Source organism: Leptosomus discolor, chromosome 4, assembly GCF_034619465.1.
Source record: "Leptosomus discolor isolate bLepDis1 chromosome 4, bLepDis1.hap2, whole genome shotgun sequence".
Taxonomy (NCBI): Eukaryota; Metazoa; Chordata; class Aves; order Leptosomiformes; family Leptosomidae; genus Leptosomus; species Leptosomus discolor.
The window spans coordinates 77,075,885-77,093,163 of NC_141394.1; the positions used below are offsets into that span (position 1 = coordinate 77,075,885).

A 17,279-nucleotide genomic window follows, 5' to 3' on the forward strand; every position below is an offset into this window, starting at 1 on the left:
GAAGTGGCATATGAAGTATTTAAAAAAAAAGTCCCAGTAATAACAAAAAACCACCCTGGAGTGTAAGTGCTGCATCTCTTTCTCTGTTACACTGCAGGTTTTTCGGCCCTGGTGCGAACACCAGGTAGTGCCTCCCCTAGTGCCTCTAGTGCAGTCGCTCAGAGTGCGAGAATGGCTCCGTTCTTCAGTGGCAACAGGGTGCGAGTTCGGCTTCGCGTTGGAAAGTTCTTAACGCGGAGTGGGCCTGTTTGCAGTTTTAAACAGTGCGTGTTAGAGATCTGTAGCTAATTCAGCCGGTTCTCACCAGGTAATTGCTGTCTGTGTTTCCTTCAGCGGGATCGCTTGCAGTTTTGGAGCTCCACCAACAGATGATGCTAGCAGTTTGATGTAGAATGCCGACGTGCTGCAGCACTGGGGCGTTGTGCTGGGCACTGGTGGGACACATCTCCGTTTTGGTTGTCCCAGCTATCTAGCCTGCCCTTCGGGGTGAGGCAAGTTGTCTCCCGCTGCTGCCTGATGTTCCTCTGGTAGCTAGAGAAAGCGCTTGCATGGGGAAAACTGGAAGAATACTCTTGAGGTTTTCCTATTTAAAATGCAGTTAGCACCTGATATGCATCCATTTTCTCTAACAGGGTTGGGGAATATCCATAGTAAAAAAAAAAGAAAAAAAAAATAAAAGGATTTGCTTTGGAAGCCACGGTGGTATCTGAGACCTGTCTCTGCTGCTCTTTTGGACCAGGCTGCGAAGCCCGTAACTAGTCCCTTCGTGCAGCAAGTGCAGTTTAGTGCAGCTGCTGCGTCGTGAGCGCGGGGCTTGCGCCGGGGGCTTCCCCCTCCTTCCCAAAACGTGTCAGAGCAGCAGCTCCGCGGGAACAAGTGTGCCAGCCAGGAACGCGGATGGGCCTTAGGCCAAGAAGTTTTTGACCGTGCTTGTATAAAAGGTTTAGCTTATAGGTGCTCCGAAAGTAATGGGTGGTTATAAATACGATTTCCGTAGCAGTGGCTTGTGAATGTTATTTCTATGTCTATTAATAGACATATTAACTCCCAGAGAGTTTGAATTTTAGTAAATGTCTTAAATAGGAAATCTATTGTGCTGTGTTCTTGTGGGGTTTCGAGGCTGACTGGTGGTATAAAACATAATCAAACCTTAAAAACGGGTAGTAGGCAATGAAAATAGTACGTAGCCATTTTGAGCTCAGAAGGCAGTGATCGTTCTTGTAGTACCGTGACTGTCATAACACAAAGCTCCCGTCCTCGCCTCCCGTTAGTACCCTGCTGATCGGCTGCTCTGTGAAGTATTTTTTTAATTAGGGAAAGACTTTCTGCAGTGGTTTCAGCATTACGCATTGCAAGTAGACACGGCTGAACAATCTTCCCTGCTAAAAATCAGTGTTTACTGAAATACCGTATTGATTTCAGTCTTTTATCTGCAAGTCAGGTTAATTACTGTGCGTAGAAGCTGCGGTGAAAGCTGTGTTACAAGTAATGAGCTGGAGCTTCTGCTCCCTATTAACTTAGACCCATCTCCATCCTATTGCTTTCATTCTTCCTTCTTAACATTTTACACGATGGCTGCTGATAAAATTTAAGTTTGAAGTTATCTGTGACTACTGAGAGCCAGCTAGCCAAGTTTAACACAGTAAGTTTGGGTTAGATTTTTCCCTGCAAGGTTTGTTTGCCCACTGCGAGACACTGTTTTCCTTTCTGTGCTTATCGCTGCAGAGGTTGATTTGTCTCTAGGGGGAAAGAAATTCATGCTCCTTAATCCATCCCAACTCCTGCACTTTTTCCTTTGGGAACAGGAGCCTGCAGTGTAGGGAAAGCTGCTTTGAGAACAAGGGGGGGAAAAAAGTGAGTGGCAGTAATGATCTGCAGCGAGTAAAGCTGTAAGGTAGTGTTACATTACCGTTCTGAATTTAATTCAAGCCCTAATAGAGCTAAAGGAAGAGGGGTTTACAAAAACATATATATGTGACTGAAGAGTGACTTAATATTCCTTTATGACTTCGTGTTTGCCCTGAATTAGCAGCCCTCTAGGGAAACCGGAGTTATTTACAGCCTGCTGGAAGTTCCTACTGAATCCTGCTGGGCCTGTGTGCAGGAGCTGGGGTTTTCAGCTCACGCTGACTTGTAGTAGTTCTTTACAGGACGGCTCTATCTGTGTATGCAAATGCAAAAGCCCTGGCAGTGTTGTCCTGGTCCTCTTGTCACTTTAGAACTAAAAATTTTTCACATTCTAGAGGGTTATTTTGAATGTAGGCAAACAGCACGGTTCCAGTGCGGGCTGGAACAAAGACTCGGTGCTGAAGCTGGTGGGTGGTGTGACCTGGACTGGAGTGAGCAAAGCTTACCTGAATTCAGCCTGTGAAAGGGATGTCCCCTTTTTCTCCTGCATTTCCTCTGCCTCAGGTTTATTTTCAGACTTGGTGATGCTGCTGTTGGTTTCTTCCGCCTTACCGAGTGTCAGGTTTTTCCTTTTATTTTGTGAGGTTTCCTTTGTTTTGGCTAAAGAAACAAAGGGATGGGGGAGTGCAAATAGTGTCTCAGTTCAAGTCTTGAGCGTCATCCATGAAACATTTGCATGTGAGGGGGGGAACTAAATATACGAACACAGCTATTTTGTCTGATCATTTTTCCCTCCCCTCAGAACTGAGAGTAAATTCCAGTGTTTTCCAAAGTTTCTAAATTACCTAGGAGGCTTCCAGTAATGTAGAGCATAAGCAGATGTGATGGGTGTCCTGTGACAAAAATCGTACGTACTGAATGCATTCAGCACAGCGCAGGGTGGGAGTGCAGTGATGGGTAGGTCGTGCTGACCCTGCAGGTCAAATAGATTCGATTTCAGAAACCTAGTTACAGGAAGGTCATATTTCACTGTTTCTTTACTGTTGTTCCAGAGATTTCTGTGATTCTTTCCTCGCCTTATTCTGCTTTTCTGGCTTGAATGCTGCAGGCACTGCAGCAAGGGTATGGTTTCTACAGGGTGACTTCCAAGCACTTGCACAACAGGCACCACAGCATTACCTGGGGAGTCTGGGTTGAGCTCAGGTGCCTTCACTGTGACAGGTCATCTGTCAGACACAGGCTTGGACAGACAAAGTGGCTTTAACTGACCAGTCCAGTTACTGGCTCTTCTGGGGTCGCCTTGGCTGTATTATTTATCTAGAGCTGATGTAACTCATCAAAATCCTTTATCAGTCAGAAAATGCTTTGGAGTAAGTGAAGGGCTGTGTGGGGTAGAAAGAGGTGTCTGACAAAGGCAGCAAATTCTGGATGCTCTGTGTTGGGGGGGGGGGGGCATCTGATGCTTCCCTTAGCTTCATAGGGCTTTTGGTGACTGTCTCATACCCTTTTTTCTTTCTTTTTTTCTTAAGAATTGTAAATCTCGTACTCTTTCCACCAGGCGGTGTTCAGCTCCTAGGTGATTTGCCTTTAGCCCATCAGCTTCTGAGAGTTTTGAGCAACCCCACAATTAGGTAACTGTCCACCTCGGAACAAGTTTATTCCTTCCACTTCTCTTTGAAAGTCCTCCTATATCTCAGACCCTTGTTTGCCTCATATTAGCCGGTAACAGGTTCCAGCCTTTGCCTCTGCACCCAGTGCAGTTGCCTCACTGCGTGACCTGGAGCCTCCTCCACACGCTATTGGCAAAAAGCTGTCGGATCTGTAGGGCCTGTCCCACAAGAGCTTCCTGCGTGGAGAAACGAGCAGCCTTGAGCTGCTTCTCTAGACTCCAGCTCAACCAGTTGTCCTCTTTTTATCGGTGCAAGCAGCAGGCCAGACTTCTTGCCCAGACGTTGCTACTCAACCACAAACTCGGCGAGTTTGCTCTGATCTTGCTTGATTTGCTAGAGGCATCTACATGCCTTCTTGCTTGATGCTGTGTCAGTCATTCACCTCTACAGCAGGGCTGGTGTTGCGCTCGGCTCCTTCCATTCTCACTGCTGCGCTGACATTTGCATCTAGTTTTTAAGGTTTTGGTTCAGAAGATGTGGTTCGGTTTTTGCCTTCTATCAGTAGCTTATCAGTAGGGGTGCAAAGGTAAATGCTTGTCTTGCGAAGAAAATCCAGGTCTTCTTAAGCTGATTATGAAGAATATTGTTCCTCAGCCTTACATGTAAATGAAAAACTTAACAGGCCTTCTTGAGCTGTAGGTTTAAATCCGAGATGCAGTGCTGGCTGCAGCTGACCTGAACTGGAAGGTGAATCGATCACGGGACGGTGTGGAAGGCAGAGCTGGCGAAGGAAGCTCAGTCTTGCTTTGGAGAGCTGCGCTGCGTCACCGCCTCTGCTGGAGGACTCCTTGGTGAAGCCAGCCTGGTGGAGTGAAGCAAACTTCTCATGGATGTGTCTGCTCGCGACGTGTTCCTCATTTTGAGGGTAGTCAGCGTGAAACTCAGGACAGTGACTAAAGAAGAGTTAAGTGCTTTTGCTGGTGTGTGCCCCAAGCTGTCTCCTCTTGTTCCCTCAGCCTTCTGACCTTCTGCAGAGGTGGTTTTGCTGGTCGCATAGCGAATGGGGAATCACAGCAGTTCAGTCCAGTGTATTTGATGTGTTTTGAAAACATTTACATCGCAGTGGTTCACAAATAGAAAAGGCTGTGTAGGAAGAGGCACATGAACAAGTTTTACCCCTGGGTGTCCCAAGATGGACAACGGTCCATGAACGTGTGCTTGTAGTATCTCACAGAAAGTCCACAGGTGGAGAGTTGGATATGCTTTTTAAATTAATTCTTTAATAGGTTTATGCTAACTCATGATATCAGTTACAATGGTACAGAGGGGTAGTGTTTCTACTGGTACTTCATATGCAGTCTGCAGCCAAGCTTTGTATGGAGTTTGGGTGATGCATCTCTTTGGCCATCTGCGGATCTAAGGACCAAAATCGGAGATCACCAAGATCTATGTTTGAAAGAGATGCAAAGAATTGGATGAAGATAAAAAATAGAAGATGATGTCTGGCTAATAGCAAGTAAGAAGCTGAAGGCTGCCGATAGAGTTCAGTGAGCAGTCATGTATTTTTAATAGCTTGATTATACCCAGGGAAAAGCCGTGCCCTCCCAGCTTACAGCTGTGCTGATGCTGTCCAGAAACTGGCAGGCAGGAGAATTGGTAATGTGTCCATTAGCTGGGCTTTCTTTTATGTGAAACACACCCTCTAAAGAGGGACCGTGCTACAGGCAGCAATATTACGATCAAAGTCCTTTCTTTGGAGTGTTGAAACTGCTGGGAACTTGCTAGGTTCATGAATTTATGTACGAAGTCTCTGATTATCTTCAAAGATGAGGTTTCCTCTTTGGTTTCTTTTAAGGCATCTGGCTGTGGAACCAGAGTTTGAACCAGTCGATACTCCTTGCCGCGGGCAGTTGTGCGATGGTCGGTATTTATGTGGGTTTGCCGTACCTGGATGCACGCTGGCTCCCGAGGCGTGTGCCGAGCAGGGCATACCCCGGGGCGCTACGTAAGCTGCGGAGCGTGGGTTGGAGGTTCAGCGTGAGGAGAGCGCAGAGGGAGGCAGGAGGCATCCCAAAGCCGCCCGAGTTTGTCGTTGGGCTTACAAGAGCTCAATGATGCTCTGTGATTCTGAACTAGAAGTCAAAAATTGGTAGCCCCGATTGTGCAGTGTGTCTTGTGCTGTGTTCAGGAGGGTAGTTACAACTGTCAGTGTTGTAATTTTTTTTCTAGATGCTGATTTCCTGTGCAAATGAAGATGACTTAAAAAACCCCTCACCTAACCAAACATATACTGCTTCCAGTTCTTCACTGCCTTCCTCTGCAGGGCCAGGAGGGCTCTGGCTGCATCGATGTTGCTGCAGGACCGGGGAGCTCAGTGCAGCGCTGCCCAGTGGAGCATTGCTGTTAGTACTGTCAGTAGTTAGTAATGCCCAAATAGATGTATTTTACATTGTTTGGGGTTATTATTTTGCTCTGTTTATCCTGCATTAGGATTCCATGTGGTTTCTGCAGTGAGGAATGTTGCACATATGTTCATCTTACTGAAATATTGTATCTTATAATAATATATCTTATTTCACCACAGGATTGACCTCTGTAGGCTCTTATAGCAGTAGTAAAACTGGCAATAAATATTTAACCTGTGGATCACGAAATAATAATAATTTCATTTGAAAGAATAGCATAGCTTACAGGGAGTAAAATACAGACAAATTCTGCTAGGTTTTCTGTTCAATGTTTATATATTTAATCTTGGTGTGTGTCATGTGCCACATGCAGCTACTGTGCTAGAGAAAATGCGTTTTCAAGGAAATGCTTCCCATGCATATGTGGCCTTTTGTGGGGAAACACCAACGGGTGCAAACAGTCAGGTCACTTTGCCGTCTTTCTACAAAACCATTTAAAAGAGCTGGAGTGGGAGGGGAAGGTCACTGTGGGAGTGTGGAGACAATCTGTTGGAAGAGGATTTAGGTTTAGGGGTTAGCACCAGGTCAGGAGGAGCATCGCCTGACAGCCTGGGTTACAGGAATGTGGCGTGATGTAGACCAAAGCTCTAGTGTAACGTGAAAACCCAGGATAAAATGATTGAGAACAGTGAGGAGAGAGCTGCAGAGAAGGCTGCCAGCGGGGCAGCGATGCTCCTACCTCTTGTAAGCTGTTCTGCAGAAACGCTTGACGAGTTAAGGCTTTGTAAGTGAAAACTTTTGGTAAAAGCTGAGTCAGCAAGGGACAAGCTAATAAAATTGATGCTTATGGGAGAGAAGGGGAGAGAGGGAGAGAAGTTACAAGCTTTTCATCAGCATGGTTAGAGCTGACTGTAGGATGAGATCGGACTGATTTAGGTAACGCAACATTAGTGGGGCTGAAGGTTGGACCTGCCTAGAAGCAGGTTGGTGAGAAGATCTGCTTCATGTTGTTGTCAAAATGGAGCTGCACGTGGGTGCCGAGGCTGACTCTGCGATGGGGCAGAGTCTGGCACCGCAGGTGCTCTGAGACCCTCGCTTCTCCCCAGCTTAACACCTGGGGCTTGAACGAGGTCACCCTTCACAGGCTGAATATGTCTGTGTTTCTTAATGTCAGTGAATTCGTAGACATTTCAATGTTAAGGCTTTTCTGTTTATTTTTTCTTTGTAGAATGTGTAGACACATGCAGTTGTCATTCAGGATTTGGCTGCTGTTGTTTAGGTACACTTACCTAGTCCCTAATTATTTTTTTTTATTAAGTATTACAAAAAACTAAGTTCGGAAAAACTTTCTCTCTGAATTTCTCTCCTTCCCAGCTTGTTTGCAGAGGAGGAGATTAGCAAAGGCTTGCTTTCTTTTTTTCCCAGGTTTTTATCAGCCACTTGGCAAGAATACCTGAGAACCTCCAGAGTCTTTATTTCATTCACTTTCAAAGCACCTCCCTGGGATGAGGGAGTGTTACGGGGCCCATCTTGCAAGTCCCTGGGAAGACACTTTTAGATTATTTTAGGCTATGGTAAGCTGGAAACTAAACTCTGGCATCCTGAAGCTCAGGCTGGTGTATAAATCACTGGCTTTTCCCTTACCCAAGACTTCCTCAAACCCTCATTATTTTCACAAAGGATTATAGCTTTTCTGAGGCTAGGAACTGAACAAAGAAATAAGCATCACTGAGTCTGATTAGAAACATGCTTTGTTTTTTTTTTTTTTCTCATTTCTTGCAAGTGTAGTAAGGAAATACATCAAATACAGAGCTGAAAAAACAGGACTCATTGTAGTAAATGAATGTGTCCCAGGTCAGTATGATAAAAGTCCTGCTTAACCAAAGCAAGTAACCAAGACTTTTTACTGCTCTGCCACTTCGTCCAGAAAAAAAGAGAAAATCCCGCCTTTCTTGCTCAGGCAAAACTGCTGAAATCAGTGGAAGTGGGGCTAGCAGCAGAACAAGGATAGGAAGAGGAAAAAGAGTAAACCTTAGCCCCCAGGACTGTAAAAACCTAAAACGTAAGGCTCTTTAATTCGCATTTACCTTCTCAGTGCAGCCTTGTGTGGCATTAGATGAAACAGTACGACTCGTAGGAGATACGTGGCACCCCAAAAAGAGGGTGCATTGAGTGAGGGCATTTATTTCTAAGTCATTTTGTAGCAAATTCAGATTTTGGCTGCATCTTAGAAAGAAATATCACCCACCCTGGAGCAAAGGTCCAGCTGATATCCTTGTCTCTCCTCAGCTTATCGCTGATACATGTCGGCGTCAGAACTGACCCGTTTCTTTTGCCTGAACCGCAGAGCTCCATCGTTGGGAGTAGAGATGGTGCTTGGCCTCGGGAATTAATTTGAAAACCTCAGGTTTGGGAAGGAGCTGTGCTTTAGCATGCAGTGCACAGAAAAAGTGCCTGTTTGCTGTCCACGTGTCTCTGCTCCATCTTGTCTTTTCAAATTCATCCGGGTAGGGCGCATGAGAAGTAGTAGCGTTATAGATAACGTAGGTGATGGCTTACGTGGTGACGGCTCTCAGGGGCTGATCCAGAAGCCAGAAGATGTAGATGGTCATATGTGTCGGCCTGGCACGCTGTCTTTCACGTTGGGTTTCCCGTTTGCAGATCTAGAGAGAGAAAAGGTTTTGATTAATGTGAAAGGAACAGGAAGGCAATTAATGTATGGCTGCTGATCAGCTCCTTTAGCCTTGGTCTGCAGCCAGAGACCTCCCAAGAGCAGCCTGCAAAGTGTTCCTAAATCCTCTGGGTGCTAGTGGAGGATCTGCCAACGTTTTAACTAGTGACAGCCAGTAGAAGGACTTTATTAAGGTAAACTGGTAATCAATTGTTACACTAATAAAAAAAAGAAAGAGGGGGGTGTGTCTTTTAAAAATTTACCTCTGACTTCTGCACCCTCCTATCTTTTCATCAAGCCTTTCTCCACGTTCAGAAAGGAATGAAGAAAGAAGAAAGAAGAGCTCGGGGCTTCTTTTTTGGGTTGGGGAAGCTGTGATCAGTTCATAAAGAGTTTTTCTTGTTGCAAACCAGTTTCCTGCAGAGGAGTTTAAAAGGAGGCTTTCTCGACAACCAGCGTGCTCCCAAAATGACAGAAATTACTGGTTTCCAGCAACTGATAGTTTTATGCTGATTTAATGAGTAGGAGATTTGGCACTGGTTTTCACTGAAGATTAATTTGTGGTGGAAAATGAATCGTTCAGCTGCCAGCAAGAATCCCAGGCCAGATCCTGAGGCACACTTTAATTGAGTGAATTGCACTATTAACTTCCAAAGAGCTTCATTTCAATAAGTGGGAACTGCTCAGAGCAGCAGGAATTTCCTCTCTAAATAAAAGCTTAAATATGCTACAATTGCTTAAACCAGAACTCTGTCATGTTAGCGTTGCCGAAGGAAAGCTGTCCTTGGTGAGATGGTTTCCTGAGGCCCTTGTAACCCAACCGCTCCATCGGTGCAAAATTGAAGAGCTCTGCAGCGTGGTTTTTTTTTTTTTTTCCCCCCTCAGGGACAGAACATCTTTGCACAGGGATTGAGATAAGTGAAGAATGCAAGCACCGTCCTTAACAAGGCTGCAAGAAGAAGCCTTTGTTATCATTTACCCTTGGAAAGCCAGACGAGGATCAGAAGAGCGCTGGATATAATAAATATCCATCATAAAAACGACAGGCTGCTCCCTTTTTCAGACGGGTAAAAGAGAAGGCAGGTCTGTGGGAGCAGCTGTGTTCTGATCTGTACACAGGCAGGTTGCACCCGAAGGGCAGAAGGCATTGCCGCTCGGGGCCTCTTCCCTTAAACACTTATTATTCAGGCAATGATTTCTGATGCGTTCTGCTTTTAAAAAAACAAACAAAAAAGAATTGTAGGGATCCATTTTCTGTTAACGTAGGGGAGGGAGGTTCTTTCTGAGTGAATATATTAATTTGGACAACTAAAAAACCATTTACATTTTTACTATGAAACCCATGCATGTCTAACAAGGAATTTGAATCTTAAAAGATGCTTGACTTGCAGAGAATAAGGCTCCAGAGGTGTGACAATACTGTTCCAAACTTTCTTGCAACCCAGCTTTTCCAAGTGCTAGCCCAGCGCTGGCCTGGCCGGAGCAGTAGCGGGGATTTCGGTGCTAGAACGCTCCCTTGCCCCGAGCCCCAGGGTGCAGTCTCGGCACAAGGCTCGAACAGCCGCAGAGCTGGTTTGCTGCAGAGCAGGAGAGGTGAAGAAACTGAAGAAACGGGCCGTTGGGAGGTCGATTTGCAGAAGCAAAATGCTCGGTTACTCGCAGGCGGGAGCATTTCTTGTCCCAAACTGGCAAATTGCAATTCTTACTTGGGTAGTGTTTTCCCGGTGACTCAGGATGATGGGTGGGTTGGGGAGGCAGGAGGGAAAGCATAAAAAAAGGGTTGCTGTCTGCCCTAGAAAATAAGTTAACTCTAAAGCTATACGTATCTGCATGGCTGTTTCTCAGGAAAGTCATCTAAGGCTGCATCAGCCTCTCTGCTACTTAATGCCTGCTGGGGAAACAGAGGCTCAAAGCCTTGTTGATGTGGGTCCAAAGTGTGCAGAAGGGGATTTGGGGTGCAGCAACTCGCACTTGGTCCCTGCGCGCAACCTGAAGGTCCGGCAGTGAAATCAAATGAAGAGTTTGGAGAGGGGAAGGGATGAAATACGGTCAGCCCCAGGCTGAAGTTGGGACAGTGCGCTGAGAGCACGCAAATGCGATGTTAGTTATAAGCATCAGGTGATGCCCAAAGCTTTTAGGCTGGCACAAACACCTCCTGTCTTTCTGGTTAGTAGCTACTGCAGCGTCAGTGCTCGGTGGTTAGAATTACTTAATATTAGAACAAATGCAGGAGAAGAGAATCTTATCTCTCTTTTTTTGCCCTTAATTCATTACACAGTCCCCTCCCATCCACCTTATGTCAGATGAAGAGTTTTTAGGTTGCTTTTTGGCACCTGCCCGCTTTATCACTTGAGGGTGAGATGCTGCCAAGTTCAAGAGAAAAAAGAAGTCAACACCTGTCACTTCCTAACCTTTTACATCTGCATCTTCGTCTTCTGGTTTCTAAAATAAAAAAGAAAATGTTTTAGTTCCAAGACACCATGTAACAGCTCAGTAAAGAAGCGCTGCAGCAAGGTAGGGCTGGCGTTCCCTAGCAGCTCGCTATCTTTACGACTAACAACGAATAAACCAAGCTTATTTTTGAGGAAAGCCATTCAAGGGAGCGGTGCTGCAGCTCACGTTTCCCCAGCAATCCCCTTAAGTATTTTCATGTATTGAATTTTCACATGTGTAACAGCAGCAGGGTCAGCTGGGGAACACTGAGTTATTTTCTTGCTGTCTCCAGGGACGTTGGCATGTTGCTGAAAATCCATGGGTGGCAATTAATTTCCACAACAGATGAGCGGCAATGACACCGCGCAGCATGCAACCAAGCTGAACGATACTCCTCCCTGTCTTATCATCTACATTGCTACTTTGGGGTGTATTCAGTGAAATACAATGTCCAGCCCTTCATTTTAGTGCTAGGTAAAAACCTGTCCTTGAGGGCTGGAGCTGCCGGCTGCAGAAATTAGTCGTGGCTGATGGCTTTTGACTGACAATGCACATCAGCCTTAAAAGACAGAAGTAAATCACTGAGTGGCATTTGTAGGTTAACGATGTTGCAGGTCACTGGGGAGTCCTAGCGCCCACGGAGGGCTCCTGGTGACTTCAGAGGGAAACTGGACCAACTCTGGGCGCTGTGCTGCATCGTCAGCTATTTCCCTCGGGAAGAATGAATTTTGGCTGCAGCTTCTCGATGTTTTTTTCATGCATTTCTTCCTATCGCTGCCGACTGTGGTGATTAGCACTTTTCAGGGCTGAAGGATGCTGAAAATTGTACTTTTTTTAACTGGGTCAGCTGGTAAACTAATCTCACGTCAGCTCCAGGCTGCGGGGTCAGTAAGGACCGAGTTAGATTAATTCAGCAGCAAAACACTTTGGTGTTCCAGGCAAACGAGCTGAGCCAGTGTAATGAAATCAGTGTAACTTCTGGGGGTACTGGAAAGTTAAGCTGGTTTCAGCGAACATTAAATTGATTTAAATACATTTGCACTCACCGCTTGCTCAGGGTGATTTAAAGACATTTCAAACATGAAATTTTGTCAGAGGACTTTTGCCTACCCAGATTTTGCACTACTGCTTTATCTGTAGCAGTCTCTGAACCTGTGTAATGGAGTTGCTCATTTGATTACAGCTTGAGCTTCTAACAGGAGTATCGGTATTTGAATTTGCAAGCCCTGTGCCGGAGCATGTTTTCCCTACATTGTCAAAGTGTTTCAGGTTCTGGTACTTTTACTCTCTGATACGACAATTTAAGGGTGGTAGAACCAACACAGTCTGATAAAGTAAGTTTTCTGTATTTATAATCTATTTTTCTTCCTTGTACTGTAGGAGCTGGTAATTATTTCTCAGCCTAAGCCTACTGATGAGGAAAACAGAGACATGGATTTTAACAGTGGTCCATCTCTTGGGTTGACAGTACCTGGTTATCCAATATCTATGTAACGGGGATAGCTAGAAGATCCATTCTGCTGAAGGACAGGGCTGCAGTTTCAGGCTAGAGGAGGATCTACAAGGGGTTAAGAGTGAGGCTTACGTTGACACAGCATGATGGTGGCCGCCAGGGCGAGGAGGAGAAGGAGGAAGGCGCCTGCCAGGGGCACCCAGATAAAGATGTCACAGAAGAATTTCATCTCTTTCTCCTTGCTGGTCCCTGCAGGAAAAGAGAAGAGGAAAGGTCCACCAGATGCTCACAGCTGGTTTTATGGCCAGCTCTGGTGGAGTTGAGGGACCGGCCAAGGGACCTGCCTGGCGTTCAGCAAGGCTGGAGGTGAAGCAGAGGGCTTCCCTGGGCTCACCAGCAATGTCCACAAGTCTGCACTTGGGCCTTCGTCAGTGCTGCCGCTCTCAGCATTTTCTTGGGGACTTGAGGGAGGACGTGTCCCCAAAAGCTTCCTCATGTCCCCTGCTGAGGCTAAAACAAGCCCCAGCCCCCAAGGCTCTACCCTCCCTCCACCTCTTCGCAGTGTGCCAAGGCATGAGACATGCTTATGCTTTTTTTTACATCCTTAGCCTTTCCTATGTGGGACGAAACGCTAGAGTTTAATTCTTCCAGCTGCAGGTACCTAGTTATCCAACTCTGATAAAGCTCTAAGGATTTCCACCCCATGCACCATCCTAAAATGCCTGTAGGATCCCCCTTGGTACCAGTGGACCAGAGCCCAGCTCTTCCCCTCTCCCTCCCTGCAGCTGAGCTACCTGAATTCGGGGTCTTCAGGCAGGAGCCCGTTGTGTTGATGCCATGCTGGGTGGTGGGTCCTGGTGTAGTGGGTGCCACGGTGGTGGTGACTGTAAGTGGAAACGGATGAATACAGCATATGAGGAAACACAATAAAATAGCTCTCTTCTGCTCTCCCAGCCCTGCCAGGGCACAGCTGCTTCTGTGGCCAGAGCACAGCTCAGGTCCAGGGGGACTTCATAGAGCCCATTTTGGATGCTGACTCCCCCAAAGAGGGTCTTCCAAGACCTGGTAAGGAGCTGCAGGCTCCTTGGGTTTTTTGCTTTCTGCTGCTAGCCTCAGAAAGCCTGAGGACCCTGAGGCTGATAGGACTTTCGGGACCTATGTGAGGTGAGGAAGGAGGGGTTGGTGGACGTTGCTTTAGTCTTATCCCTTCAAAGCCATGAATGGGATAGAGAAGTGGGGATGGGGAGGTGATGCTGGGTCTATCTGGTCAGCTTTGCCTTTGACCAGGAGCGATACCATGAGAAGAGACAGCAAGCAGGGAGCCTCCGGCAGGAGGACTCAGACATTGGTCACAAGATGTCTTGGGCAAGCAAGCAGGGAAAATGGGGTTTGTGGGAGAGGCAACTGATTAAAAAAAGCACAGGCAGGAGGTGCCGGGCATTTTGGCAGAGTTAAGCAAGGTTGGGTGGAGATGTTGCTGACCTGGGAAGAAGACAGGTTGGCCAGGGCTGAAGTACAGCATTTGGTTACTGTTCACGAGACAGAAATAGTTCCCCTCATCCTGCAGTGTGAAAGACTTCACTATCAACCGGTAGAACCCGTTGTCTTTCATCGCCTGAAAACGTGTGGATGTCCTCTCCTTCTCCTTGAAGGTGGTCCGGGACAGGGAAGAGATGTAGACAATGAAGTGAAGGGTCCCACCCTTGTCCTGGCGGATCCAGGACATGCCGTTGTCATCCTTGGAGGTCTGACACTCCAGCTCCAGCCGCCGTCCCACCTGGGGGTGCCTGGTTCCTCTGTCACGAAACTTGATGCTCGGTTTTTGCCCCTGGCCAGGGCAGCCTGCGGGAGAGAAATCCTTGTGGGAACTGCTCGGGAAGAGCCACGTCCCCTCCAGGCAAACCTCACTCCCTGTCCACAGGGTGCGAGGCCAAATGCAAAGGGAGGACCATGCTGTCTGGATGACTTTAAGGTTTTATTGGAGTCCTTGCTGGGATTGTACACGGAGGTTGCCCAGCAAGCGGCCACCCGGGCTTTAAAGATGGGCGCTGTCCTTCAGAAAAGCCTTTCAGCTGCATTCTCAGGGATGTTACCCCTTCCCAACTAATCCAAAGTGACTCCCTAAACCCACTGACTGCTAAACACCCCTTTTTCCCCTTCTCCCTCCCCTCCAGAACCACTTCTCCAAGAGGGCTTCCTTCCCGGTGTGCATGATGCTGCAGCCACCCCTCTGGCTCCCCGACGCTGGCTGAGGTTATGCCACGTTTACTTCCACAATTACCGAGCAAACCTCAAAGTCAGCCTTTTGGGTTTGCTTTTTGTTTTCCCTTTAACTATTGAGCCCAACTTCTTGGATTCAGTGGAAGGGTTTTACTTTCCCCTCCCGGTGAAGGTGATGCACAGCCCTGTGCCCGTACTCACAGAGCCCCAGAGCGAGCAGAAGGAGCAGCGCAGGAGACCCGACCATCTTCTCCTAGGGGTGGCCGTCCTCGGAGACGGAGGGTGGAGCAGAGGTAATCTTTCTCACTTGATTTGGGAGGCTGTGTTGCTCTTTAGAGAGGATGTGATGTCATTAGGACCCTCTTGGGTAAAGAGACAGTGTTCAGCATCCGCGGCAAAATGAAGGAAAAAAAGATTTCTGAAGAAATTCAGTACTAATCCAGGATTTGGGCTCAATTTTTGGTATCAGTTCTTAATGTTGCCTCAAGGATTTTGCCTGGATGACTTCCCTAGAGATGTGGACTGATGATGCTCGTGCCTGAGGTAGGGTCAGCCACCGCAGCCTGCTGTCTCCCTGCTGCCTGGGAGTTCACAGCAGCTCCAGCTTCGCACAAGTCACGGACAAGTCCCATGCTTTGGCTGTAGGCCCCAGGTTGTGTTTCTTGGCAGGGATTCTGCTGCCTTCACTTGTGTGCACTCAAGGGGTCTCGTGCTGGCATGAGCACACCGTATTTTAATACCCAGCAAGCAAGACACGGGTGTTTCATGGCATAGGTCCGCATGTATCATTTATCTCCAAGCACATGCGTTGCTGACACACAGCTGAGTTCTTCAGGTGCTCCATTGTTCTCTTTGCAATTCTTCTTTGCAATCGCTCTGCAAAAGCTGCTTTGTGCAAGGCAGGTGGTCTGTGACCTGAAACCCACCAAGAAAGCCCCATGCCCCAGAGGTATGCATTTTTATTTCTTTTTTAACATCTTGTGGTTTTCTTCTCTAACCACAGGGGCTTCCGCCCTGCCAAGAAAAACCCTCGCGTGCTACAACGAAGAGGGCCCTTGCTGCTGCCTCACCCCAATGCGGCCACTTGCACATGGGTATGGGTGATAGTTCCTGGTGTTTTGCACATACAACAGCAGCAGTTCCACCAGGCCGCGAGGTGGTGGGCTGGTGTATTATTTATTTCTTTGGTTGACACTTCCTGGCCTTCCTGTTGATTGTTTTTCTGTGTGAGGTGTTTTTCGATTGCCTCTTTGCAATGAAAGCCCCCTTTTCCTGGCTATGTCAGAAACCAGGTGCTGCTGACGCTGGTGCAATTGCTATTGTGGCTGCTACTTAGAGATGAGCTATGGAAAATGGTTTAGGAGCTGGGTTTATTTCACTGGGCATTGAAGTGTGTGGGTGAGCGAGGAAAGCTGCTGTTAGGCCTGCTGAGATGTGTGAAATTCATACCTTCATGAGGCTGTGATACTTGTGGTGTCTACCTGAAACAGAGCAGATTTCGGCAAAATAACAAGAAAATAGGTTTCTTCAGTTAAACAACTTTACAAGGGTCTGGATCTCAAAATCCCATCATGCAAATGTGAATGTCAGACTTAAGCTAACCGTAACCTCTTAGCTCTCCAGCCATCTCCAGACGAGACATTAAGGGATGCTACTTGCTAAGGTCCTGGTTTCGGTGGGCTGTTTATTCTCCTTATCCTAAGCAGAATTCATCCTCCCTTTATAATGGGATAAGCTGCTCTTGGGAAGCGCCTGTCTTCACCGGCTGATGGAGGAACGTAGATGAGGAACTGAAACTTCAGGGCTGCCTCATAGATGACTACAGTTGAGTTCTGTGTTTTCTGAGATGCTGAAGTGAGCTGGTTCCCACCATCCATCAGGATTGTTGTGTGAGTGCCCCCCCGCCCCTGCCACTTCCATCACTATTACAACTCAGCCACAGAAAACGAAATTTCAAAAGCATTTGCAAAAGCACAACCCTCCCAAGACCAAAGTAGGAAAATCCTTGGTTCCCATTTTTCAGTATGGTTCAAATGGAAGTGAACGTGCTGGCAAATGAGGATGGATCAAACATTAGTCAGGACTAGGTTCTCACTCTGCTGTAGAGTTGGATGCTTAACTACAGCACGTAGTGCATCTCCTCGGGGATGTGGTGGTGGGTGTGGGGAGAACCTATACAATTAAAGGATCATCCAGGAAGGGCTATTGCCTTTCTTAGTAGGGACATCTTACTTCTCTCTTGTCTCTGACTAATGGTAAATTTTATTATGAACCAGTCTGGGGCACCAGACTGGAGCCCAGAGATTCCTCTCCTGGGTGTAGACGTTTGCTTGATCTTGGTCCTTACGGCTCATGGATTGAGCTGGTTTTCATGCAGGGCCACTGTTTTCTTTGTCACGTGTCACCGTTCAGAGGTCTCCTTTCTATCTTTATACTCTTATTTGCTGAAGATCTTTGTGACTCACCAGTATATGAAACATGCCACCATCCCCTCTCACTTCTGACACTTGCCTGTTGTGGTGGGCAAGGGCAATATTGGGGACTCACAGGGGACGGCTTCAGGGGGAGCTATTCCTTTCTGCTGCCTGCAATCCATAGCTAATGTATATGTCCTTTTAAGGCCAGACAAAATCTTATTG

At 47.1% G+C, this 17,279-nt stretch overlaps 1 protein-coding gene across 1 annotated transcript; it reads right to left on the reverse strand.

Moving 5' to 3' along the window:
* Positions 1–8,471: 8,471 nt before the first annotated feature.
* CD8A (CD8 subunit alpha) lies at positions 8,472–14,887 on the reverse strand. The gene is made up of 6 exons (XM_086463657.1): positions 14,842–14,887; positions 13,903–14,262; positions 13,215–13,304; positions 12,553–12,669; positions 10,946–10,976; positions 8,472–8,526 (listed from the first exon to the last, which is right to left on the reverse strand). Exons 1-6 carry the CDS (start codon positions 14,885–14,887, stop codon positions 8,472–8,474), a joined length of 699 nt encoding a protein of 232 aa, XP_086319783.1.
* Positions 14,888–17,279: the final 2,392 nt, after the last annotated feature.

Excerpts from the sequence above, each read along its gene's own strand:
- CD8A (XM_086463657.1), bottom strand. The coding sequence starts at position 14,887 with ATGGTCGGGTCTCCTGCGCTGCTCCTTCTGCTCGCTCTGGGGCTCT. Across the intron at positions 14,263-14,841 it reads TCTGCTCGCTCTGGGGCTCT|GCTGCCCTGGCCAGGGGCAA; the intron begins GTGAGTACGGGC and ends TCTCTCCCGCAG. Across the intron at positions 12,670-13,214 it reads CCTGAAGACCCCGAATTCAG|GGACCAGCAAGGAGAAAGAG; the intron begins GTAGCTCAGCTG and ends CTTTTCCTGCAG.